Source organism: Pelodiscus sinensis, chromosome 1, assembly GCF_052426305.1.
Source record: "Pelodiscus sinensis isolate ZL-2025 chromosome 1, ASM5242630v1, whole genome shotgun sequence".
In the NCBI taxonomy this organism is placed as follows: domain Eukaryota; kingdom Metazoa; phylum Chordata; order Testudines; family Trionychidae; genus Pelodiscus; species Pelodiscus sinensis.
The window spans coordinates 232,750,614-232,777,101 of NC_143052.1; the positions used below are offsets into that span (position 1 = coordinate 232,750,614).

A 26,488-nucleotide genomic window follows, 5' to 3' on the forward strand; every position below is an offset into this window, starting at 1 on the left:
GCTGGCTGGAACAGACGGGTACAGGGTGTTGTCGTTTCTAGCTCCCAGGGAGAAGGTGCCAGGGCATTGTGGGAAATGCTTTGTATTCATGCCTATCAGTGTAAATGACGTTATTTGCATACATATTTGCATGTATATGCAGCCACACTTAAGTTGCAGCCCTCTGAATGTGATGTATCATTGTGGCCCCTGGGTCTTCCAAAGTTGAGTAGCCCTGTCTTAGAGAGTGCTAGAGAACTGCAGTCTCAGCATGTCTGATTGCATCACAATGTCTGTATTGTTTGTGGGTATGCAGAAATGTATTCTAGCAGGACAGCTTTTGCTTCTTTTATAAACTTCTGCTCTTAATAACCAGTAACTTCTTATAATGGATTGTTGGTACTTTGCCTAAAGAAATATGAGTAACATTGATTTCAGTACGAGCTTTCCCAATGGCAAAGCTTATTTTAAGTGGACATTTTTCAAGAGCTTGCCAAATCAATTTACTTTTTATTGAGTACATTTTCCCAACATTGCCTGCTTACTCAGATATTTTTTGTATTAAGAGAAATGTTGCTTTGGAGATTACTAATAGTGGTCTTAGTTTTAAAGCGGCAGATGATTAGTGGTGAATAGACTTCTAACTGCAAACAGTAAGCTTGGCTTTTGGAAGGTGATATTTCACTTAAAAATTCTCAAATATGGGAGTGTGCTGTGAACCAGAAGCAATTTTAATGTCTCTTTATTGTAATAAGTTGGATTTAAAATCAACTCATTGCTCTGATACACTTAGTTGAGAGCTAGATTTTTTTATGTTGTACAGTCTGATTTTCTGGGCTCGACATTTAATTTTGTACAATTTACAAAGGTTAACCCATTATGAATGGACAGAAATCAAATGCAATACAAATATTTCATAATTGTCATTAGTGCATTGACTTTGTGGTTACTTTCACATTGCTGAAGACTCCTGGAAACAGTGAAAGAATTGTACTGTGTAATTTTCGTTTAAAAACTACCAGAAAAGTTAATGTTACTGTCATAGTTCAGAGCAACTGTTGCGTGTACTCAGACAGGCTGTCTAAGCACTAGTGATGTTAAAATGAGTGCAATTTGCTAATTCTGTAACCGCTGAAAATGTCAGCGGTTACATAGTTACTGTGAGGTAGCAGCTCCCCAGTGCACGCTAGTAGATGGCTATTAAGCCAGTTCCCAGCAAATACCAGCTCCTACCTGCTGCCCCGCTCCTGGAAGTTTGGAAAAGTGTCCCTTTTGCTTTGGAACTAATGTAAGTTTCATGTCCGCAGGTCTTGTAGGAGGATCAAGGTGATCCATTAGGTGACTGTATTGTTGAAACAGGAAGAGGTCTGATAAAAACTACCTTTTAAAATGAGAAACTGGTAGGGTTGCCAGATGGTTTCAGCAGAAATACCGGACACACTTGACATTACATCACAATCTACATTACATCTTATTTTCTCAATTTGTTTCCCGAACAGAAAGCTCAAATACAGGATTGTCCGGTTCAATACTGGATACCTGGCAACACTAGAATTTGGGAGCAACTTAAACATTCCTGTAAGACACTACACTTCCGTGGTTAGGCTGATATACATTAAAAGGTTACACTTGTATTTTGCTGCTGTACATGTCCTGTGAAGACTGTATAGATGATTTTAAACTATTTAAATACCTATTGCCCCCTTCAGGTTTGATCCTGCAAATGATTGTTGTGTCCCCCATCCCCAGCCCTTAGACCATGTGGTCTTTGAAAAATAAGACCAGCCCAATTTTTGTAAAACATTTGGTACAAAGGTAGCAACGTGGGGTGGCAGCCGCCTGTAACCGTTTGGGTAACCAATAAGCTCATTCTTATTAGTTACTCATTTAAACAGCTAAATTCTTACATCCCTACTAAGCACATGTGCTTGCATTTTCTTTAAAAGCAGCTAACCATTTTACCACACAACTCTTTCTAAGAAGGGGCACTTTGTTCCTGAGGTAAAAGCATTCCAGAGAAAACATATTAAAAACAATAAAGGAACCTACGTGCATGATAATAAGCTTACCAGAGATTACCCCATCCCTAATACAGGCTCTGTCAGGAGCAATTCTCCCACACTCATCCTAAAGGGTTTTGGTTTGGTTTCAAATTCATTGCCGTTCAGCTCAGAACAAGCACCCAAGTCTTATGTGGCCTCATTAGACTAAGGCCTTCCAACCTTCCCATAAAGATTGGGGCCCTCTGTGGACCAGTGGCCCTGTCTGTTTGCAGAGGCAAGAAAAAGGTTCTGATCGTGTTTAAAACCAGGCTATTTATCCCAAAGTCCTTTCTTTGTTGGACCCTCAAGAATTGAGTGTGAAGTGATACATGTGTAGCTTTCAGGGAAGTGGCTTCAGAGGACTGATACCCAGAGAAATTTATATCAGCATCCTCTAAAGGAATTACATACAATTCCACAATGCACATACACATCTGCATTTTTAATACAATAGACCATACAGGTATAACCCTACTTCAGTAAGGTTTAACTTAATTTGATAAAGATTTGATTTCTCCAGGATATTATAGGGTTTCTCAGTCTGTCACAATTAGTTTTCTGCTTTACAGCAACATAGGTCACAGCAGAGCCAGAAATTCAAGGACTTAACCATAGATCATAATAAAAAGGTTTTTTTAAAAATGTCAGATAAAGTTACTGATATCAGGGATTGCACTTAATACATCTGAAGTTGTTTGTTTCCCTCCAAAGTGTTAACAGAGAAATTGTAGTGCTGGGAAAGTTTAATAGAGCTCACCAGGCAAAAAAGAAGCTGCATTCAGACACATGCTGTTTCAAAAAATCTGCTACTAGTATCAAATAAATATTCTAGTGTGGGTCAGAAAAGGATAAGGGGAAAGCTTTAAGAGTTGCTGTTAGATACAGGTAAATGCTACAGATGAAGGCGTGGGAACAGAACAACTGTAAACTACAGTATTTGGAGGTGTCCAAATTGACCTTTTTATTAAAAAATAGTCAAAATTCTAAAAACAACTCTTATACAGCATTGAATCATGAGGGTCTGTAACTTTTGGATTTGTAAATATAGCAAAGTGTAGTAATTGCAACTCAAACTCTCACCTTCCTTCCTAACACTGATCAGCTGCCATTAGTAAGTTGTCTGTAATAAAATGCTGTGTGTGTCCCATTGCCTTACATATCAATTAATCTGCCCATGGGTACAAATGTCCTTTCCAGAGGCCAGTCAGAATGCAACAAACAATTCAAGCGTCTACACTACACCCTTCCTCCCCATGCTGTATCCAGAACACAGCAAGCTCCATGCTTCTCATCAAGGCGGTTCACCTAGAGCGCAGCAATTTTAGAGCTAGTGCACAGTAAGTGCTGTGCCAGTGTGGACACCTTGGAAGTTACACCACTGGGAGCTGATTAACTGCATAGTAACTTGCCAGTGTAGAACTTGGCCTTAAACTGTGATTGTTGTCTACCCGAGTCAGTAAGCTGGAACTAGAGACTGCTTAATGCTCTGTCCCACCCAGAGGACCAGAGCCACCAACACTAATTGACTGATGTTTGTTGCCTAATACAGGAAGACAGAGTGGCCTCCCTCCAGACCTGTGACTGAGGGGCCAGTACAGTATCCACATGTCAAGTTCTATCACTGGAATAAATTATCTGGCTGTGGAGAAGCCATATTAAAGTAGGATGCATGTGTAATTCAGAAAGCAGATGCACAAATGCTATAGCTTCAGTGTTATCTTGTGAATAATCCAAAACCACCAATGAGCTTGTCATCTTGTAACATTTCTGAATGCATTACATTGGAGCTACCCGTATGTTCCACAGAGACTAAGAAAGCTAATGTCCTCACACAATATGCGGGAATTTCCAAAGCACTTGGAGTATTTCCAGGAGAATATTCCTTTCACCTTGCCCAACAGGAGTAAAGAGGAAAGTTACTGCTTAAACTGAGTAGTCAACCTGAGTAAGAATTACATTACATACAGGTCTCACTACAAAAGCAATGACAGATGTTATTAACTCACTTGTGGTGATGGAAGAAGCCCAAGCTAGCAAACCTGACTCTCTCTTGGTTATGAGTAATTAAATAAACACATCATTCTTTGCCAACTGTCAAAGACATCATAACTAAATTTACCTCCGTGCACTGTTTGAGTGGGTGGATGTAAGGTCAAGATATTGGACAACTGCATAGACATCACAGCTATAAATTTTCAACATAGATTTTGGCTGATTCCTTTGGCTACATGGGCTCAAAATCCTTGAAAGAATTATAATTGGCAATGTAAAACAATCGCATACAGACCAAATCCAAGAATGCTTGCAAGGAAACCTGTCTCAGGCTACCTGAATATCAGCACATATCTTTTGATAATTTTCAGACTCCTTTTCTCTGCCTTTTAAATTTAGTTATTTTCTTACTTGCGTCTGACCAGAAGATGAATTTCAGTGCAAGACTAATGAGATCTATGAAGGACTAAAAGGAATTGCCGCGCTCAGTGTTGATTCCCTATTATTTGTATGATAAAACAAAGGAAGTGATTCACTCCTTCATGCTATCCTTGAGAGAACACATGAAAAAAGGTCTATCACTGTCTCTGTTTCAAAACATAAGATATTTTGAACCTTTTCTGGATATGAGGTGGTATCAAACCAGATCCAGTTTATGCAATGTAAGCTTATAATGATAGAAACAGTTCTTAGTGTGTTTTAACTACCTATGAAAAATTGTACCAGACTGAAATCAACTATATCACTGTGGTGGCTTCTACAAAGAGATACTGCATCTGGAGTAAGCAAACCACGTTGCTTTTTCGAATCCTTGAAAAAAAATGCTGACTCTCTAATACTAGTCTCAAAGGGGTAATCCAACTCATGACTACTAATTGTCTCTAATACTAGCTGTCTACAAATGAACTTGTTTCAGGGCTGCTCCCAGAAGGTAATGTCCTATATTACAAAAGTCTTATATACCACAGAGAATAATTATGCATGTGTATAAAAGAAAACTACATGTAATTGTGTTTGGGTGCAAGTTCAGTAAAATGTGTGCTCCAGGTCTGGGTTGCAGCTGAATCAACTATTTAAACAATTCCTGAAGAGATCCCCATCTAGAATGGATCAAAACCACCTAGAATGGAGCTCTGATGGTGTAAATAGAGTATTGGCATTGTTCATCTGCCAGGAAATGATCAAATCTATTGCAGGCACTCTGTCAAGAAAATAAACACTCATAAAAATAGTAGTTCATAGGCATGCAGCTATATACAATACTCCAGAATGTTCCAGCAAATGTCCAAAAAATGACAGAAATTGAAAATCAGCAAATAAAAGTTCTGAAGCCAGTAGTACTGGATGAATGGGCAGACAGTAGAAAAGTTCTGCTCCAAACATTGTAAATTAATGGAACTACTACAGTGCACATCATTAACAATGGCTTATTAGACTTATAGCAGAAATGTTTGGATCACACAAATTTTAAAAATGAAAAAGTAATTCTATAGAAAACAGTTAACATCAGTGTGCATTGTGGTAATACACATTGAGTTCATTGGCATGGAAAAATGTAAATAAAGAGCCCAAGATGTTCTTTTTTGGCTCTACTGTGTGTCAACCAAAATTGAACAATCATTAATGATGTCAGCAACACTTGAAAAGTTCAATGTATGAGTCATATTAAGAAGAAAAATAAGGATGCTACTGAAATGCCAACAAGATCATTTGTATATGTGCACCAATTTAGATTATATAAATGTTGTAGATTATTATAACAGATTTTTCAAATAAAAGAATTGGAATGCTACAAGAAGAATGGCACCAAATATAAAAGCTACATGTGCTGGACATCCTTGAACAAATTATCTTTGCCAATTGTAAAAAAGGTTGCATACAAACCAAATCCAAGAATGCTGGCAAAGAAACCTGTCTTGAGTGATTTGAGTGTTAGCATATATCTTTTGATAATTACTTTCTCAGTTGTTGGCATGCATATGTATTCCCTCCAAACTGTTTCCTAAAAGAAACATGAAACTTGATGTTGTGAAGGCAAACCAGATATAGGCATTCAGTGACAAAAAAAAAAAAATCTACTAAGTCATTGTTGATGTGCACTGCCACTTTGGGAAGCATAGGACAGGGACTTGCTGCCCTGAAATAAGGAAATGCCCCCAAAAAATAATACTCATCTGCCCCATAAAATGAAGTACCATTAAAAAGGAAGATAATAAGATCAAAAATAAAAGCAGCATTATTTACCATTAAAAGGAAAAAAGGCCAGAGACTCAATTCAATTCACTAGGGATTTCACTGTTGCTGTTGATTTTTATGCACAGGCACTCAGATATTATTGTCAAGTGCCTGTATAAAACTCCAAGATAGATAAAAGAGACATCACATGGTCGTACCCCTGGTTGAATGTGAACATCCTCATTGGATATGATATTAAAAAATTCTCTATTCACCAGACCCATTGCTAATATTCTTGCTTAGGTGAGAACTGTTAACACTATATCCACCAAACTGTGCCTTCCCAACCCCTTAACTCTAGTTTCAACCACAATTTTCAACCACATAAAGCAAGAATTACAAATAAGACCAATATTATCTAAGGAACACTGCATAGACCTATCCCTCAGACGTCATACAGTTTATAAACCTAGAAAATGTGAAAACTTTCAGAAACTATTTTGGTTTACAGAAAAATTGCTGCCTCGATATCAAGGTTTCTCAAGTATCCTCATTCTTTTGTTTCAGTGTAAAATCTTTCTCAAGTCCACTTCTATGTTCATTTTATCACTGTTATTACAGTTAATTCATATTATTTGTTAATACTGTGATTGCACAGTGTGCTTGAGTCATTTTGATCCTGAAGGATAAAAATATCCTCCCTTTTCAATTCTTGCCAACAACATTTTGAGAATTTTGTATTATTTCTAAAAATAATTCAATATCTTTTGTACCCGCATTAATTTAGAAACATTAGTTTAATAATAAGATTTCTGACACATAGCTCATCTGCCTCTGTTTATTGTCACTTTGAAATCATAATTCTATTCGCGGCATATTTGATTGCTGTGAAGATTATCATAATGTCTCAAAATACTTGAGGAGCAGATGAATACTTTATAAGAAAAGATCGTATTGTTATACAGTTATTCTTGGTGACTTTTAAACTGGGAATTAAAAAATAGATAGCATGTAAAGATAATTGTTTCTAAATAGAAAGCTTTTCAGTGTTTCCCATGAGATGTCAGCAGCTCTTTAAAAAAAATTGCTTCTTAAGCTTTTGTACAGTAAGTGCTGAAGAAACAATTGTATTCTCTAAGGCCATTTAATTGCTATTATTTTTCATTCATTAGTTTTCCCCTTTATTTTTGACTAGATGACCCTAGAGGCAAACATCAAAAAAAAATCCAAAGCAAAACTCAGAATTACCTTAATCTGTATGCGGTAGATGGGCTGCGGACCTTATGTATTGCCAAGAGAGTAAGTATATGCAGGTTCTTAGTTTGCTTTTAAGGAGAGTATTGACAAATCTTTTTGCTGTAGTCCATTAGCAAGAACATTTATTAGGTTTTTTTTTTTCATTTTTCTAGTAATGCATGAATGCTTTTGCATATTTTGGATGTACCTTTACCTTCTCTTTTTAAATAGGTTCTAAGCAAAGAAGAATATGCTAGCTGGTTAAAAAGTCATTTAGAAGCAGAATCTTCTATTGAAAACCGCGAGGAGCTGCTGTTTCAATCTGCACTTCGTATGGAGACAAATCTGCATCTACTTGGTAATTACATGAGAGTTGGACATGAAATTAAAGCGTGTTTAAAAAGTTCAAAGCTCAGTTTTAAACTGCTCTATTTAAATTATTTCTGTGCCTTCACAAATTGGTTATTACAAGACTTTCTCATGAGTGTCTCTTGCATCATCACAAAAGAATGGGATAATAAGTAACACACACATCCTGTTTGTCACAGTTTGATCCCTGATGTAATACCAATTAAAAGAATGGAGTAAGACCAGGGATGAACCTAACCCCTTATCTTAAATGAGATTTGCTGACCTAAGTAAGAAAAGTAGAATGTGGCCCATTTTTTCTGCCTATTTTTGTCACGGTGGTGCATCTTGAAAATACTTGAGATTTGTTTTGTCCTTCTGAGGCACTGGAAACGTTGATGATGTGCATTGTATTTATGGTTTAATGGATTGAGGAGGCAGGAACTCATTTCCTCCTGGGCTGTCTATCTGTCCATTGGCTATGCCCTGAAGTCCATACAGCCCTGAAGATTATTGATTACATAGTCCTAGACCAGTACTTTAAAATATTACCAGTACCAATGCAAACATGGGTTCACAGACATAACCCTGACTTACTTACTGATGTGGTCCAGGCTGCCGAGGATTTTCTGCCCACTGCTGAGGCTAGCAAATCTACCATGCCATGGCCTGACACCTGGTAGGCCTAGAGCTCAAAAGATCCAGCACTTCTCCCTCAGCTACAGTGGCAACTCCCTGTTGAGGACAGAGTCTCTCACAATCCTGCTCCAGTAAAAAAAAGCTGTTCTTATTAGTGATCGTGGTGGTCAGCATTTCATTTACATTTGTTTGGTTAATGAAGGCGATTTTAAGACGCAGTCATGAGGGAACAGTTTGAGCAGCCAAGTCTTCTTTTTTTTAATTGATTTACTTGCTTTGTTCATGCATTCAGGTGCCACTGGCATTGAAGACCGTTTACAGGATGGGGTCCCAGAGGCCATTGCAAACTTGCGTAAAGCTGGCCTGCAAATTTGGGTTCTCACTGGAGACAAGCAAGAAACAGCCATTAATATAGCATATGCATGCAAGCTATTGGATCACGATGAGGAAATCCTCACCTTGAATGCTGGATCATTGGTAAACAGATCCTTGGGAGACGGTTAAATGTTATGTTGAAGTCTAAATGTGAACAGTTTTGCTTTGATTTTTAGCAGCTGCCGTTAGAAGGTTGATTCCTTTCTTTCTTCTCCTTTATTTTTCTTCTTCATGTTCAGTCTATATTTCAGGGATAGGATGTGTACAGTGGTGTAGGGCTGGTGGCTGAGTGGAACCCAAGCCCAGCGGCAGAGCCCCTGAGCATCTGCGGCCCAGCAGCCAGCGGCAGGGGCATGTAGCCAGAGCACTCAAAATCTGGGGGTGCTGTAGCAACCCCACACTCCTATCTTCCGCACCTATGGATTGTATGTGGATACTTACTTATTATTTATACTCCCTGGTTGTAGTTCCTTGTATCATGATACAAGTTGAAACTAAATATAGCAGCACCACTATGCATGAATATTTATCACAGCATAATACGAATGCCTTTCTTTGGTATACATTTTAATGTCTTTCTGAGCCTGATGCCCACTGTATAAACTCCATAGTCCCGCTGTGTCACAATAACTATTTTTCAGTATACAAAAGCCAGGACCAGCATTAGCGTGCAGCAAGCAAGGCATCTTGTCCCACATCACAAGAGGGCCTATAAAGCTAAGTTACTTGAGCTTTGGCTTCAACCCCAGGTGGCAGGGCTTGGCACCCCAGGCTTCAGCCCCATCTGATGGGTCTTCTGCTTTCTGCGCTGGCACCCAGCAGAAATAATGCTGACCCTGGTTAGTGACACACCTGAAACTTGCTTGCAGCCTCCCAGGGGACCCAAACTACTGGTTGGGAGCCACTGTGTTATACCATAGATCAGGGGTGGACAATCCATTTAACAAAGAGAGCCAAACAGTGGCGGGAAAAAAATGCAAAGAGCCGTACCAAAATTGTCAAGCAAAAAAAAAAAAAAAAGCCTCCAGAACCGAATTGTTGAGCAAAAAGAAAAAAAAGCCCCCCCAGAACAGATTTATAGAGCAAAAACAAAAAGGAGACTGCCCCCTTTAAGACGGGCGCCATCTTGGGCACCAATTTTTAAACCCCGCACCTCCAACCCTGTAAGCACAGGGAAGCCGGGGGTCAGGGGGAGGAGCCGGTGGGGGCTGTTTGGGAGTTCGCAGGAGCGGCTTTACGAGCCGCACTTTTGGGGGCAACAGTAGCATGCGGCTCTCAAGCCGCGGGTTGGCCACAGCTGCCATAGATGCCTTACGGGACATAAGTATTCATTTATTTCTTATTGGCATCCACTGCAGATACAAGAGCCATCTACCATATGTATTTTAAAGGAGAAAACAATGAATTATTGAGAATTATTTTAAAACCAATGGACTCTAATACTAGGTAATTCAGTCATTCATACTCTGCTACATTGACTTTTTCATTTGATGGTAAGGAAGATGTTTGAATTTCAGTGCTCATAGTCATTGATAACCTGAGCTACAGTCAGACATTGCTCAGCTTGTCTTAAATACATAATAGCAAGGAGTTTGCTGATACAGTCAAACAGATAAGGAATCAGATTGATAGCACCAAAGTAATTAAATGTGGTCATCAACTCAGCTTTCAAATCCAGAGCTTGCGGTAGACTAGAACTATCCAACTACAATTCCTTTTGAAAGGAAAGGGAAAGGGAAAGGAAAGATAATGAGATGTTCCAGTCTTGAATGTATAAAGTTAGCCGGTAAATTGATTTCCTATGGTCTCACTTCTTTACTTCTGATAAATTGACAAATATTTCACTACCAGACTGGTAGTATTTTATCTTACGTGTTCAGATGTTCATAATACATTCTGTTAATTAAGTTTGGTTTGGTTAAAATATAGATTTTAAAATACGTGAAATAATCTTTAATTGTCATTTACAAATACCTGATTAATGATTTGATTAATAGTCATTCTGTGATGTTCATTACCATGGTTAGTTGAGCGCTGATTCTCATTATATCACATGCCAATTCTGTTACTCTGAAAATAATCTGAAAGAAATTAATTTAAAAGCACTACAGTTTAAAAAGGAAACATAATTTCTTTTGAGCCCTTTTTTATCCATTGCTAGCAGTGTTTTCTCCAACAAAAATTAAGTGTTTTTAGCTGGAGTAAAGAAAGAGCAAAGAATAATATAAATAAAAATTGTTAAAGTGGAATCAGTATTGAATGCTCTATAAAGTTCCCCATTTCTAAATCTATAACAAGCATGGTAAGTTGATTATATGATCCCACAGCAGCAACTTCCAATTAAACATTTTTTTTACTTTATTTCAGGAGACAAGTGCTGCTTTGCTGGACCAGTGTCTGCGGTATATAGAGTCTAAGTTTTCAAACAACGCAATAGACAAGACTGCAGGAAACATGACAGTTGGATTTGGACCTCTCTCTCCACCTTCATCTTCAGTGAATTCCAGCTTGGGCTTAGTGATTGATGGAAAGACTCTGGCTTATGCTCTGGATAAAACACTAGAAGATAAATTTCTTTCACTAGCCAAGAGATGTCGTTCAGTTCTGTGTTGTCGCTCTACCCCACTGCAAAAAAGCATGGTAGTAAAATTAGTCAGAGATAAACTCAAAGCAATGACGTTGGCAATAGGCAAGTATCCTCATTTATGTGAACCTATAGTTACTTTCATGCACCCTTTGGGAATTTCCCTTTACTTCTGGACACTTCCAAAGCCTAAAAATTCAATTTTAGTTTGAAAATGCTTCTGTGAGCTTAAGATCATTTATTCCCAACAAAAATAGAATTTCTGTAGTGACATCCGGGATTCCTTCCTGCAGAAGTTGGTCAAATGGAGTTGGCTGACTCCACAATGATGCTTGCATATAGCAATGTTTTGTAAAGAATTGAGTGAGCTGACACGATTGACTGTAGCTTTGCAGTACAAATCAGAACAAAACTGTGTTCAGAGTCATTTCAGTTGATCACAATTAAACCCCAAGCCACTGATTTTTAATTGTGAGTTGGCAACTGTGCTGAAGACCGGTTGTCCAGGACTATATGTATTGCAAAGTTGTGATCACCATCATGTCAGCCAACATAGTTCTTCCCTATTTTCCATTATGTGGTTTTTCATGGGGACTGTAAGTCATCCAGTCAGTCATCCAGTTCAAAATCCTACAGCACCCACAAAGTCACCACTTGTTAAATTGAGAAAGCTCTGCTTGTTCCTCACACAGCCCTCCTTTTTCCCACTCTAATGTCACAGAATGTATCTATTATGCTGAGCCTCATGCCCAATTTTAGGGTCCCTTAATACTTCCAGTCACTTAATATGCAGCAGGAAAGTTTTCAGGAGTTTGTTTCCCTCTTACACATGGACTGCTTAATATTCATACAATGCAGACATGACCTCTGCAGTCTAGCTCCCATTAAAGAGCCCAGTCATACAGAAGTACTCCATTTATGTTTCCTTGGCATGATACATGAAAAACCTAGATAGATGGACATGAAGGGCGTGGTGGTCCCTTCTAAAGTTCTGAAATTGTAGTTCCATGAAGTACAGGTGTTTCAAACGAGATCCCTATGCCATCCCTTCTCACTGATGTTCACAGTACTTGTCTTTCCTTTGTTTTTCTGCTTTAATCATCTCTACTTTAATAATATCAAATAATATGGAATCCTTTTCTTACTAGGTGATGGAGCTAATGACGTCAGTATGATCCAAGTAGCAGACGTGGGTGTGGGGATCTCTGGTCCAGAAGGCATGCAGGTAATGTAGTTTATTGAAAAGATTTCCCAGGAAAAATTTGGACCAAATGTTTTCTGTACATCTGCTTGCATCTTGCCTCCTAGTCAGCTGGAGCAAGTTATCTCTTGACAGACAGCAAAAGTAAATGAGTAAGTTGCAAACTGTCCTGAAGTGTACCAGTTGGGCTTTGTAAAAATCATTTATGCTTGAATTAGAGCATATGTTTCTTCTCCAATCTCTAAGGAGCTTAAACAGTTTACATTCACCTCATAAAACTCAAATTGCAAGAAGTCTTTCAGCACATTTACTTTTTAAAAGAAATCAGTTATTCATTTTTAAAAACCCTCAGCTATGTTCTATTTCTATAATAAATAAAGATTACATTTACTTCTTGCATTTTCCTCCTCTCACTTTTATTCTTCCTATGTCTTGCACTGGTCCTGTAAAATTATCTTGTGGTATGGCTGGACAAATCCATTTATCGAATGCAGCTAAGATAGGAGGCACTGAAGAGTATACGCCACAGAAGGCTGCACGTGCTACTTGTGTTCCAAGCCATCCCATTCAGACTATATGTCTGTGTTGTGCACAAGACCTGCTCTCCTCTTCCTGCTGGTACATACAGGTCAGATATGGGTCTTACGCTACAGCTCTTGGGATATGAGTATGTAGCTGCGGCAAGAGTTAGGGGAGTGCTAGTTTGGGAGGGGAGCCAGACCACCCTCAATTGTTAGATAGCATAGTTGAGAGCTGAGATTGCCTCCTGAACTCTGTTTTTGTTAGGTGGTCCCCATCTCCACACTGTAGTTGTGGGAACTGTGACTTGTCAGGAGGACAGCCCCTCATTCCTATTACCATGCAAGAGGGTAGAGTAAATGACATCTCTTGTTCAGTGGGTGTTGCCTTCTTGGTTAATCTGCACTTTGGTACAGTCCAAGGATACAGATTGAGGTCGTGCAGACTGTGATGGAGCCAACGGGCTCCGCACTCCTGGAGCAGGGGCCGCACAGGAGGAGACTCTGCACGGCGATGTGGCTACTGGGAGCCGGCGCGGGCACCACTTGTGGTGGAGCCGTCACGCTCTGTGTACCAGGGCCGGAGATTGTGCCGGAAGAGGCAGGGGCGATGGCGCCGCTGCAAGACTCCTGTGCATGCGTGGCCAAGACAAGTGGCTGCGATGAGCCAGCCCCTCCCTCACGTAAGAGGAGGGAGAACGTGCGACGGGCCGGCGTGCGCTCCGTACGGCTGGGGCGATGTTGTAGCATGGTCTTCAAAAGAGACCGGCCGCTGTTCAACGGGGGGGAAGCAGGAGAGGTAAGCGGGGACAGAGCAGTGCACAGGAAGAAGGTGGGGGAGTAGGTCTGTCGCCAGGGCAGTCAGGATCTGACAGGCCAAGCGTCGGAGGTCGGGCAAGGAAGGAAGAAGGCAGGGAAGAGGGTGAGTAGGAAGTGGCCCCGGGCAGGGCATGGGGCCCATGGGTCGACGTGTGTTGGGCAGTGTCCCTGTCAACCGTAGGAAGAAGAGAGAGAATGATCTCACCTCCCTTAGGGCCCGGGAAGGGACCCAGAGGAGTGGGCGGGCCCAGGTCCCCCTACCTCCCATCTCGCTGGCGTGAAGCGGAACGCAGAAAGGGGCGACTATTGTATTATCTGGAGAACTAGTGGCTGCATTAAAGACGCTGATCCTGCCATACAGTGGCCATTATACTGGTTTGAGGGAAAATACCCGGGCACGGGCGGGCAGTAGGACCCAGACCAGGACCCTGGGGCGACGCGCCCATAGGGTGTGGGGTGCGCCCGCTTACATGGACCACATGAAGTCCTTTTCCTGTTTGTCTGACAACCTGGCTGGGAAGAAGCTGCTCCTGCTGAGATTTGTGGGGATTCACTCAATATGCGTTTATCTCTGGCCATCGTTCCTGACAACCTGATGGCTAAATGTGGCAGGGCAGTTGGGCAGTAAAAGGTGAAAGCTTGGGTTAGGACTGGAATAGGATTGTTGTTTGGGTTTTTTTTTAAACAGGGTGTTGTGCTGTAATCAGGATCCAAGTAAGGATGAGTCTGGGGGCCTCACATAGCTTGTGTAGGTTTTACAAGCATGGGTTGAATAGAACCCAACAAGCATAGAATCCAGAGCAGGCTGTTTACAAGGGTCCATTTGAAAGCCTGTTGAAGTCAGTGGGAGTCTTTCCATTTACTTCATTTCACTTTGCATAGGCTCCTAGCATCTCTGCATGAACTCAAACCACTGATTTCTCATGAACATCTGAGCTTATAACATCCCACATCTCTTACTCTCTGGTTCTCCTTTTTCTGCCTTCCAAGTCTGCTTTTCCGTTGATCTTGTAATTCTGAGACATCTGGTCTTTCAGTGTCCCTAGCTGTTTGAGTGCATTCTTATCTGAAAGCCTGTCATTTCGCTTGTTATTCCATTAAACCACCTGGATTATTTCTCTTTTTATGTTTATTTTTTAATGAATGTTCGCACATTGTAGGAAGGCTTATGGATCCCCTGCCTTTGATCCCAGGGTTCCATAAGAAGCCGCGCATGCCTTTGTACAATAAACAGCTGTCAAAATTGTATACATGCAGGTACTTCAAAGGAGTCAAGCATCTGGATCTCTCAGACAGCAAACTGACTGATTTATTTTTCTTTCACAACCTATGGAAGGAACAGCATGGATTATGAACCATGCTTTCCTAGGAAAATCTAGGGGGGCGGACTAGAATTAAAATGTCAAATCCAAATGATCTTTTGGGATAAAATAAACACACGAGTGTAATTGGATAAAACTGTCTTTCCATTAGAATGTGTTTTGGAATAATTTGGTAGAAATATAAAATTAAGAGAAATAAACAATTTTACCTCATTATTCCACAGTAGATTAAGAACATGTGTAGAGGAGAAGGAGAAACAGATGCAGGCATCCTTATGAATGAATAAGACACTAAACAAATTGCAAATTATAAAAGCAATACAGCTGTAGGTGGAATCTGTGGCCAACTCAATGACCTGCAGAGATCTAAAGCAACTGATATGCTGCTCCATTCATAATGAGCTCCTAATTCTTAAGAACACTTTATCTTGAATTTTAGACAGTCAAAAGTAGCTATGATATAGAAAGAAATCATGCTGATTCATACCATAGGTATGATTTGGCAGGTTCTAAACTTTCAAGGGGACTTCTTTTGTAATGATTTCTCACAATTTACCAAACTTGCATATATACTTAAAAACAAATTTCCTTAGAGTACTTGGATCTCAGAGGAATGTGAGTTGGACTACATTTGAAAGTCAAGATAATGATCATTAATTAAATTATTTTGCTTTTTTTGCTTTTAACTCAACTCCTTTTTAGCCTTTTTAACTTATCATGATACAACATGTTGTTTGTCTCGCTCTCCCCATTTATCTCTCCTGCGCAAAATAATAATGTTGTCTTTGTATTTCTTAAAAAGAGAAAAGCTTACAAGCATCATCTCTGCGAATCTGTGCAGTCACACTCAACTATAACCCTTGGCCCTTTATCACCCCACTTCCTTCCTGCCATTTGTTACTCATTTCATCATCTTCAATATTATAGATTTTAATATAGAAGCAAGGATCCTGTCATTTTTGTGTGTTCTGTAAAGCACCTGTTTTGCTTTGGGACACTATAAAATTATAACTGTCAAAGCTAGGGATGTCAACATGAAGTTGACTCTACAATTAACCAATAAACCTAGTATTATCGGTTAATCCTATCTACTACACACTTCCCCCCCACCTAACACAGGCAGCAAGCGGCGGGAGAGAAACCAGTGCCATGTGCTTTTAAGCTGGGTCCCCACAAGCACCGTATCCTGTGGAGCTGCTCCCTCTCCTCCCCCCACCCCCACACTGCTGCCTTTGATAGAGGGGAAGCAGCACAAATGGTAAAGGGGGACAGGCAGGAGCCAGTACATACGGAGAGCTAGCGCCGTGCAGCCGCCTGCCCGCCCTGCCCCTCTTGCTGTCTCTCACAGAGGCAGCGGGGGGAGGGGCAGGCAGGTGCCAGTGCTCAGGGGGAGCTGATACAAAGGCAGCAGAGTGGAGTGGCAGGGGGCTTCCCAGGAAGGGGGTCGGGAATACACTGGCTACTGGCATCAGGGGCCTATTGAATAATTGTGTAACAGCAAAGTTTTGATGTGGTTACACAATTATTCAATTAGTCTGTATCAGGGGTGGCCAACTCGTTACAGATGAAGAGCCAAAATAGTGGTGGATACCAGTGCAAAGAGCCAAGGGAAAAAGTTGTTGAGAACAACACTCTCCGCCCCCACCCTCCGACTGCCATTTGGTCGAGCCGCAATTTTTTCTTTGAAGAGCCATGGGTTGGTCTATATCTAACCTCCCTAGACAAAGCATTGAGGACACAATGGGCCAGACTCTTCTTTCACTTACCCCAAGGTGGATTTTAATGAAGTTACTCTTCATTTACATTTGTGGATGTTCGTTGGATGCTTGCTGGCATTTTACAATAATGATTTCAACTCTTCTTTCATTGAAGGCAGTGATGGCGAGTGACTTTGCAGTCCCAAGGTTCCGGCATTTGGAGAAGCTCTTGCTTGTTCATGGGCACTGGTGTTATTCCCGGCTTGCTAATATGGTGCTGTATTTCTTCTACAAAAATGCAGTAAGTGTTTGACTTGACAGTTTTGTGGCTCTGCATGTTTCTAGGGTTTATTTTGTGTGAAATGAGCATGAGGTCAGCCTTCAAATGGTTTATAAATAAGCTGCAAAGAAGCTTGCGGAGTTGAAAGACAGCTGGCTGCCATTCACAGGAATAGCAGGCCCCACTCTGTGACAACTACAGTGTGCTGAAGAATGTGCAAATTAAGTAACATGAATAAGAAATGCTGCTTAACAAAAGTTTCTTTATAGAGCAGCACCTTTCACAAAAATCTAGCTAGATAGATAGAGGAGCCTTTAATGCCAAGTCCAATCTGTGCTGATCTGAAGTAGAAGTAGGTGTGATTTCTCCTCCTAATCCTGTTTTATAATTGTTTATGCAAATTATAAATTGTCCCCAGTGATCTGAGCTAATTTGGGCCTCCTAGATTTGTCAGACAAGCATATTGGAAGTGTTTTTGTTTTCCCTTACTTCCTTCAGCCAAATAAGTACACCATGAAAGGAGCATATTCCAATACATATCAAAGTAAGGGTCTGAATCTCCTCCTTATTACACCAATGCCAATCATGAATAACTCCATTATTAGATACTGGGCTATTAAAAACTCAGCTCTTCAGCCCTGCCTGAGTCCCTTTGCATCACTCCTATAGCATTGAAAAGTCATCTCAGGTTTCCTTCAGCATGGAAGAGTCATTGGCTGGCATGAAGATGCTATGGATTTGCATCGCTTGCTCATTCTGTTGAGAGTAGGGATCATGAAGGAGAGGGATCACACACAGCACTCCTGTTTAATCCCAGATTCATGCAGAAACCCTCTCCAGAATTTTAAAAGGTGCTTCTGTCTAGGCCCTAGTTGGTCACATGGTTGCTTGAGGCAGAGTATGAAAAGGAAGAGAAAGCTGGGTCAAACAGATGCCAAGGGAGAGGACACAGTCCCTCTCCTTCTAGCTAGCTAAATTGGGGAAAGCCTCTGAGAATTACGGCTAAGTGTTATTAGTTGATAAGAATATAAGAACGGCAACACTTGGTTTGAGCAAAGGGCTATCTAGCCCAGTATCCTGTCTTCCAGCAGTGGCCAATGCCAGGTGCCCCAGAGGGAATGAGCAGAACAGGGAATCATCAAGTGATCTATTCCTATCACTCATTCCCACCTTCAGGCAGAGCCTAGGAACACCATCCCTGCTCATCCTGGCCAACAGCCATCGGTGGACCTATCCTCCATGAATTTATCTAACTCTTTTTTGAACCTTGCTATACTATTGGCCTTCACAGTATCCTCTGAAAAGAAGTTCCACAGATTAACTGCATTGTGTGAAGAAATACTCCCAAGTCCGCCCTGTGTATTTGTTTTAAACCTGCTACCTCTTAATTTCATTTGGTGACCCTTTGTTTCAGGAAAATAGGAGTAAATAGCACTTCATTACCTAGTCAGGATTTTATAGACCTCAATCATATTCCCTCTTAGTTGTCTTTTTTCCCAACTGAAAAGAGATTCTGTGGTACAGTTGATTCACTTAAGATTTTACCTCATTTGATTCTACACTTTCTTTCACATAGAGTGCCACTTTTCCACCAGCACAACCTGTTTTATCCTTCCAATATGTTTTGAACCTTGGTATTACTACAACCCATTGATTATTCTCCTTCCACCAAGTTTCTGTGGTGCCTACTATATCAATATCCTTATTTAATATGAAGGTATCCTATTTAGTCTTCTAGCATTGTATATAAGTACATGCTATATAAGTACTTTAAAAATGTGTCATGTTTTAGCTGTCTAACATTTCATGATGTATTTGAGCAAGACACTTTTTTATCACATCCTGCCTCCATTTTATCATATTTCATCCTCTCCTCTTTACTAAGACATAGAGAATCTCCATTAATAGATCCTACCGTTAGGGATATCTCTGTCCAAACTAACTAAATGCTCTTCCACACCTGTCAGCTTTCCCTGAGCTCTTAGTTTAAAATCTACTCTACAACCTTTTTGATTTTAAGTGCCAGTAGTCTGTTCCCTTTTGGTTTAGGTGGAGCTCATCCTTCCTGCATAGGCATCACCTTTCACAAATGTTTCCCAAGTTCCTGATAAATCTAAACCCCTCCTGTATACATCATCATCTCATCCACGCATTGAGACCTTGCAATTCTACCTGTCCTACCTCTGGTTGAGTAGCAGTGAGCTTTATATAGCTCTGGTCTTCCTGAGTAGCCCTGCCCCCTAGTTAGACATAGATGGGTGCTAAAAGGCTCATTAGCCATAATGAGGATCAGTGCCTCATTAAGTAGCTCTCAGCCTTTCCTAGTGGACCACTAGGCTCAGCACACACACAGTCAGTACACAGTCCCCCAAACAAACAGATCACATGGCATATTTAAGTCAAGCAGCAATCACACGACTAACACAGATACACACACAATGAACCTACCTCCCAAGGGTTTGCTTTCAGTTTTTTGTGATTCTTTGGTGGATGGATAATCCACAAGCCTGGAGAACAGCACCTCAGAAGGATTGAGACGTGGATCTTTATTTCCTTTCCTGGCTGTAAAGCTACACACTAGCTAACATATTCCTTTTCCAGGGTACAAGATGTACCATCCTGCTTCCCCTCAAAGCTGAACAAAGCACGGTCTCACTTCCAGAAACATGTCACCTCCACTGATAGGCAGATACATCTCTAACAGCCAGACTCTGCAGTTTAAATGAACCCCAGCTGTTCTACAGACACTTCAGCCTTGCTGGTCTGGTTGTCTATCCTGCATACATGGTAGAAAAAAGTAGATAGTGTGATTTGTCCATCCCTGAGTGACCCCAGCCCCATGCTGGAGGCAGCATTTCCAATACCAAGATCATCACACTCCCTCAATGCGAATGATTCACTTTTCCATTTTAAAGAGAGGATTGTAGGATGTTAAATCTCCATCCACTGTTAGTCGGATGAAATTGAAAAACAAAGATATTTGGGGGTATGTCTACACTGCCACCCTAGTTCGAACTAGGGTGGCTAATGTAGGCATTCCAAGTTGCAAATGAAGCCCGGGATTTAAATAACCCGCGCTTCATTTGCATCTTGCCGGGCGCCGCCATTTTTAAATCCCCCTTAGTGCGGACTCCGTGCCCGCGGCTACACGCGACACGGAGTAGGTAGTTCGAATTAGGCTCTCTATACCTTGTACCGGTAGTTCGAATTAGAGAGCCTAATTCAAACTACCTACTTCATGCCGCGTGTAGCCGCGGGCACGGAGTCCGCACTAAGGGGGATTTTAAAATGGCAGTGCCCGGCAAGATGCAAATGAAGCCCAGGATATTTAAATCCCTGGCTTCATTTGCAACTTTGAATGCCTATATTAGCCACCCTAGTTTGAACTAGGGTGGCAGTGTAGACATACCCATGCTGTTTAAATCAAACACAGCTTAACAGTTCTGCAATTGTATCCTCCAAGCTGTGCTCCTCTGATTACAATCTTGAAAAGAGATTGAGGATCACTGGGCTATTCAGCTATTTACTTTGCCCTGGATGCATCTCCAGAAAATTCTCAAACCAGCACAAGATACTGAAATAGAAACCTAGTCCTCCTTTTGACCGTAACAGCACAGAGTTCTGCATTCATCAAAGACATATGGAACTCCAGAAAAATGTCATTATTCACTTACGTTTAGCTGCATTTTTAAAGTTGTAATTGGATTGAAAATTAATTTCATGTGTGGCAGAACCCCAATCATATCGAAGATCACAATCCTGTTGAGACACTTTAAGCATGAGTAGTGAGAATTTGAAATAAAAAAGATCAGTTGTCCTTAAGGAGGATTACTCATGATTTTAAGATTAAGCACATGTGAAAGTCTTTGAGGGATTGAAGGCAACATGATTTCACAGAGTTTGAAGAGACAATGTACTAAGATTTACACTGTTGTGTTTTTTTAACTTGTTTTAAATTCCTGACTAATCATGCCTTATGTACTGTTGATTTGATTGCAGATGTTTGTGGCCCTTCTCTTCTGGTACCAGTTCTATTGTGGGTTCTCTGGGTCTTCCATGATTGATCAGTGGTACCTGATCTTCTTTAATTTATTATTCTCTTCTCTCCCACAACTGGTCACTGGTGTGCTGGATAAGAATGTACCAGCTGAAGTGCTAATTGGAGTACCTCAGCTCTACAAAAGTGGCCAGAACATGGAGGTAAAAACTTTGCCTTTCAGAAGATTTTTTTGTGATGGTCATAAGTTTAAATGAAAACAAATCTTATTGGCAAAGGACACGTTGGCTCCAAATAAAGCTAAGGAATGGGAGTCTGAGACATAGTTTTTTCTTGTTTGTTAGCATTTCTAGGTGAACATCTAACACCCACAACTTGCCACAAAGGGGAGTAGACTCAAAGTCCAGGCTCCAGTCTGTGCCCAAATGTCTACACTACAATTTAGAGTCTCTCAGCCAAAGCCCCACAAGCGCGGATAAGCAGACCCAGGCTTTGAGACTCAGTATTTTTATCACAGTGGAGATCTACCTTATAATAGTCTTAACCAAAATATCTAAATTCCAGAAACTAAAAAAGCGAGGAAAAAAAGTCTTTTTAAAAAACAATAACTTTAAGTACTTGGCTATATGTTTGTTAGTGCATTTTTTTCTTTTCCACAGTTCATTCTAAGCATCTACTCTGATGAGCTAGGTGGTGTTCCACGTTTCAAATAGAGGCAAAAATAAAAGTCATTGTATAGTAGAGTAAAATGGACCGTTCCCATCATAGCATAACACTGTTTACTCACCAAACACAAGAACTCACTCAATCCCATCAGGGGGAAAGGAGTAACTTGGAAGTGTGCCCAGAACCATTCTGAAATGGGGGGAGGGGCAGAGTGTGGGCAGGACTATGCCTCCCAGTTTGGGGAGGCATTACCTTCCACCACCTCTTATGCCTGCTGCCCATGATACTATACTTGAAAGAAGAGGTAGGGAATTGCAGAACTGCTCATTTTCAGTGCATTTTTATTGATTTTATTTCTTTTCTTTTCTTTTTTTTTAAACAGCTGTTTCTGGTTTTTAAATTTCCATTCTTTGGCCTGCTGCTCCTGAACATTGCAATTAAAGTTCCACAAACTAAATGCCCCGATTTCCTTTTCTATTAAAAGCTGACAAAAATAGCTAGAGTTATTTTAGACAGTTTTATTTGTTTTTCTTCATTGACAAACCAATCTACAGATTAATAAGAGAAACCTTTCACATTCACAAACAAGTTCTTTCTCAAAGCTGAGTCAATTGTCCATTCAGAAGTTCTTTGAATGTATTAAGCAATTTTACATTACATTTAGAATATCTGTCTAAAAAGGCTTATAAAGAAAATTTTTCTAAGCCATTCCTGCTTTGTCCCTACTTTGCTCTTTGGAAAAAAATTTTATTGAATTGGTATGTGTGTTGTTTTATTAGACCAAAGAACGCAAGAATTTTCTGAGAGTCTCATCTCTACGCTCAGGAAACCTTGAGCTAGAGGAGGAAAAAAATCACGAAAAGAATATTTTTTATCATAGGAAATGTGCAACCAGCATAAGAATATCAGTAAAATATACAAGCATTTTACAAATATGATGTTTACAGAATGATTTCCTCTATATTCAGTTATTATACCGTATTTTCCGGCATATAAGGTGACTGTGCGTATAAGACGACCCCCTAATTTTCTAGTTAAAACATAGGTTTTTGCCTATACTCGCCGTATAAGACTACCCCCCCTTAAGAGGCCAACCGGCAGCACCCCAGCTGCTCTGCCCCAGGGTCCACAACAAAAGCCTTGTCTGCTTGGGGGGGGGGGGCGCACTAGCTGCGCCTCCCCCCCCCCCCCCCAGCAGACCAGGGACACGGGGAACAAAGCCGCAGCGGCAGCGGGGTGCCGCGCCACTGCTGCGGCTTTGCTCCCGGTGCCCCTGGTCTGCTGGGGACCGTCTCCAGCAGACCAGGGACACCGGGAGCAAAGCCTCTGAGGACGCCGGCAGCGGGACAGCTGCAGCACTTCTGGGCTGTCCCGCTGCTGGAGCCCCTCCGCGGCTTTGCTCTGCGTCTTCCTGGTCTGCAAGGGCGAGAAAAGCCCCGTTCGTACCTGCAAGTCGGGAACTGCCTGTTTGTTTATACCCGGCGTATAAGACGACCCCCGATTTTTGGGGGATGTTTTTTAGTATAAAAAGTCATCTTATACGCCGGAAAATACGGTATATGATAATTCATGTGAATGTAAAAATGGTTAAATTATTTATACTAATTGGTTAGTAAAATTCAGTACTGTTTCTTAAGGAGTGATTATATTGCTGTTTAAATATTCATTAAATATCATTATGGATTTTTCCTTCAAAGTAAGCTGCATACTTTCATATTTAAACTGTTTTGAGAGTCTTTTGTTTTATATGTAGATGCCATAATACCAAATATTGAAATGTGCTTCGGTGCCAAGCACCCCACTGAAATCAGGCACCCAAAATACATTTGAAAATCTGGCTCTTTGCCTCTAGTCCAGCAAAGATGTCTGCATGTGTAGAAGTTTACACGCTACAAGTATGTAACTCCACTGAAGTCAGTAGGGCTATGAAAGCCTTTGCTTGTTCAGGACCTTAGTTCTAAATTATACCCTCTTGTGAAAAAACTACAGAAGAGGATGCTTTAGAGGCAGAAATTCTGGTCATGGAAACCCCAACTAATCACTCCAGCAGGAGGGTGGAGTTTGTTGGCTTGGGAAGGGAAAAAAGAGTGATGAGGTTATCTGCACAAGCACTGAAAAAATACATTGCAATTTAGATGTTTCTGGTAATAACAAATGACTTCTTCATTTGTCTCTTACTGTATGTTTTTGTGTCACAGGAGTACCAACCACATATGTTTTGGATGAACATGATTGATGCTCTCTATCAAAGCCTCGTTTGTTTTTTCATTCCTTATTTTGTAAGTTATCTCTTCAGACATTCTATTTCATGCAATGTGAGGAACAGGCTTGAAAATACAGATTGAATCCCTTTTCCTTCTTTTCAGATTTACTATGACTCAGAGGTGGATATATTCTCCTGGGGAACCCCCATCACCACAATAGCTCTTTTCACCATTATATTACATTTGGCTATTGAAACCAAAACTTGGGTAAGCTGTCTACAGGAAAATTATATGCTTCTGGGATAGTTTACTTATTTCCTTAGCATCATTCTTTAAAATTAACTAAAGCTTGTTTTATTTTCTTCAGCACTTCTGTTTTTATCAGGCATTGTAACCAAACATAAAAATGATTTAAACTTTGAGCAATTTTGTAATCCTGTTTGTAGAATAATGGTTTATGAAAATACACACCTGGATTTTTGTACCAGAAAATTAAAAATCAGTTTGTGTTCCTGTTTCTTCTAGACTTTGCTCCACTGGTCATCTTGTGTCTTCAGTATCCTTTTATTTTTCATTGTGGCTCTGATTTATAATGTTTCTTGTCCAATATGTTATCCTCCATCCAATCCCTACTGGACTATGGAAAAATTGATGGGAGATCCTGTGTTTTACTTGACTTGTATTATATCACCAGTTGTTGCATTACTGCCCAGGTACAGTATCTTCCTTGCGTGCATATGTTAGAGGCTCATGTACTTTGTCTGGGGTAGAATTAGAGGAAAGGCGAAGGGAGATACCTGAAAATAATTTTGGGGTGAGGACTTTTCTATTTTTTTAAAATTCTCAGCCAGATAAGGAATATTATTATCTGCATTTGATTACTTAAGGTTGCTAGCTAGCAGAGTCAAATTACTGGTATATTAATATCACTGGTGGGTGGTTATTGTAGGTCCCATTGTCAGCATACTCACAGCTCTTCTTGGGACAATTTTTTTTATTTTAAATGTGAAATCTAAAATGAATTAAGTGTGCTGCTTGCCTGTTCCAATTCTCATTCTGTTAAAGTAATTGTTATACTGTGTTCTGTGAACATTTTTCCCTCGATAAAAATCATAAGCAGTTCCTGTATCTTTGGGGTGTCTTTTCATACATGAATTTTTTCCTCCTTCAGATTTCTGTACCGAACTCTTCAGGGGACTATTTTTCCAACCAAACTTCAGCTTGGACGCCAGTTGAATAGATGGCCTCTGGACGCTCGCAGCCAGATTCTGAACCGGTTGAATATCAAAAAGGAATCTATTCCCCAGAAGCTACCATGTACAGAACATTCCTCACAGGATCCTCAGTCAAATGCTAGTGATAGTTTTAAGGCCTGCAAACAAACCCCTACTTCAGAACCATCTCAGCATGGCTACAACCCAGCTTTCCCATCATGTACAAGGGTAGAACACAAAACAGGACTGAGTGTTACTGTCTCGCCTGCTGGCCCCCTGTTATGTGGGGAAAATAAACACTCTTCAGTGACAAATAGTCAAGAACAATACCTGGAATTTGACAAAATTACTCACAATGCTTCAGAGATGGAGTCAATGTCTGTAGAAGAAACGTTCCCATGGAACTCAACAATAGACCAGTCAGGCTTCAGTTTATTGAACTGGATCACATCAACACCCTTGTTCAGTCGATTTGGGAGACTTTTACAACTCCCACCAAGTCAGTTACAAAATGAAGTGCAGGGCAACGTGTCTGTGCTTGGCTCCACATCTTCTTTGTATCAGGACTTCAAAGGCTTAACAGGGAAGAACTCAAATGACTTTCAAAAACAAATTAAAGGGACCCCAACAGATTGCTGTAAAAATGAAGCTCATGAAATCACCTTCTTATGACATGGGCCTTGAGTACATTTATATTGTTTCTGTTTGCACAGATTTATAGTGAAATTATTCCATTTGTTTCCAGAGATGAAACAGGAGATCAAAGGTACAAAAATTATTTAAAAAATCTTTAAATATTATATATTGAAATAAAAGCTTTAAATATAAAGAAAAAAATATACTTGGATGTTCCAATATCTCTTTATTTTTTTCATCACATTTTATAAGAAAATGCAGGACTTTCATTTTCCAGTTGCTTCTCTTTCATTTTGGCAAGTATTGCCCCAAAAGATTTGAATTTCAGGAGCAATTATAGACATGATTATAGTTGGTTCAGCAATCATGAAAAGGAAAATACATAATGATAACACTGTATCCCAGCGGTTTGGATAATTTGTGTGATTTAAATTTATCTGATTTAAAATAAAAAATCTCTGTGAGGTCTGACAATCAAGTTTTTAAGGGGAAAACTGCCAGGCAGGATTTTGAAAGTATCATACTTTTTTGTAAATATTAACAGCATCTTGCCACCATATAAAC

At 40.3% G+C, this 26,488-nt stretch overlaps 1 protein-coding gene across 2 annotated transcripts in view; it reads left to right on the plus strand.

The window, feature by feature from the left end:
• ATP10A (ATPase phospholipid transporting 10A (putative)) overlaps positions 1 to 26,125 on the plus strand; it is a 157,240-nt gene extending 131,115 nt beyond the window's left edge. Inside the window, exons 11-22 of one of the 2 annotated variants that reach the window (XM_075916477.2) lie at positions 7,384 to 7,487; positions 7,656 to 7,782; positions 8,704 to 8,888; positions 11,154 to 11,475; positions 12,519 to 12,595; positions 17,103 to 17,228; positions 21,207 to 21,407; positions 24,069 to 24,149; positions 24,237 to 24,341; positions 24,600 to 24,630; positions 24,769 to 24,787; positions 25,246 to 26,125. In XM_075916477.2, coding sequence (XP_075772592.2) covers positions 7,384 to 7,487; positions 7,656 to 7,782; positions 8,704 to 8,888; positions 11,154 to 11,475; positions 12,519 to 12,595; positions 17,103 to 17,228; positions 21,207 to 21,407; positions 24,069 to 24,149; positions 24,237 to 24,341; positions 24,600 to 24,630; positions 24,769 to 24,787; positions 25,246 to 25,960 — 2,093 coding nt within the window. In that variant the 3' untranslated portion in view covers positions 25,961 to 26,125. Of the gene's footprint in view, positions 1 to 7,383; positions 7,488 to 7,655; positions 7,783 to 8,703; positions 8,889 to 11,153; positions 11,476 to 12,518; positions 12,596 to 17,102; positions 17,229 to 21,206; positions 21,408 to 24,068; positions 24,150 to 24,236; positions 24,342 to 24,599; positions 24,788 to 25,245 lie in introns of both variants that reach the window. The other variant, XM_006116091.5, reaches the window with a different exon arrangement.
• The last annotated feature ends 363 nt before the right edge of the window (positions 26,126 to 26,488 follow it).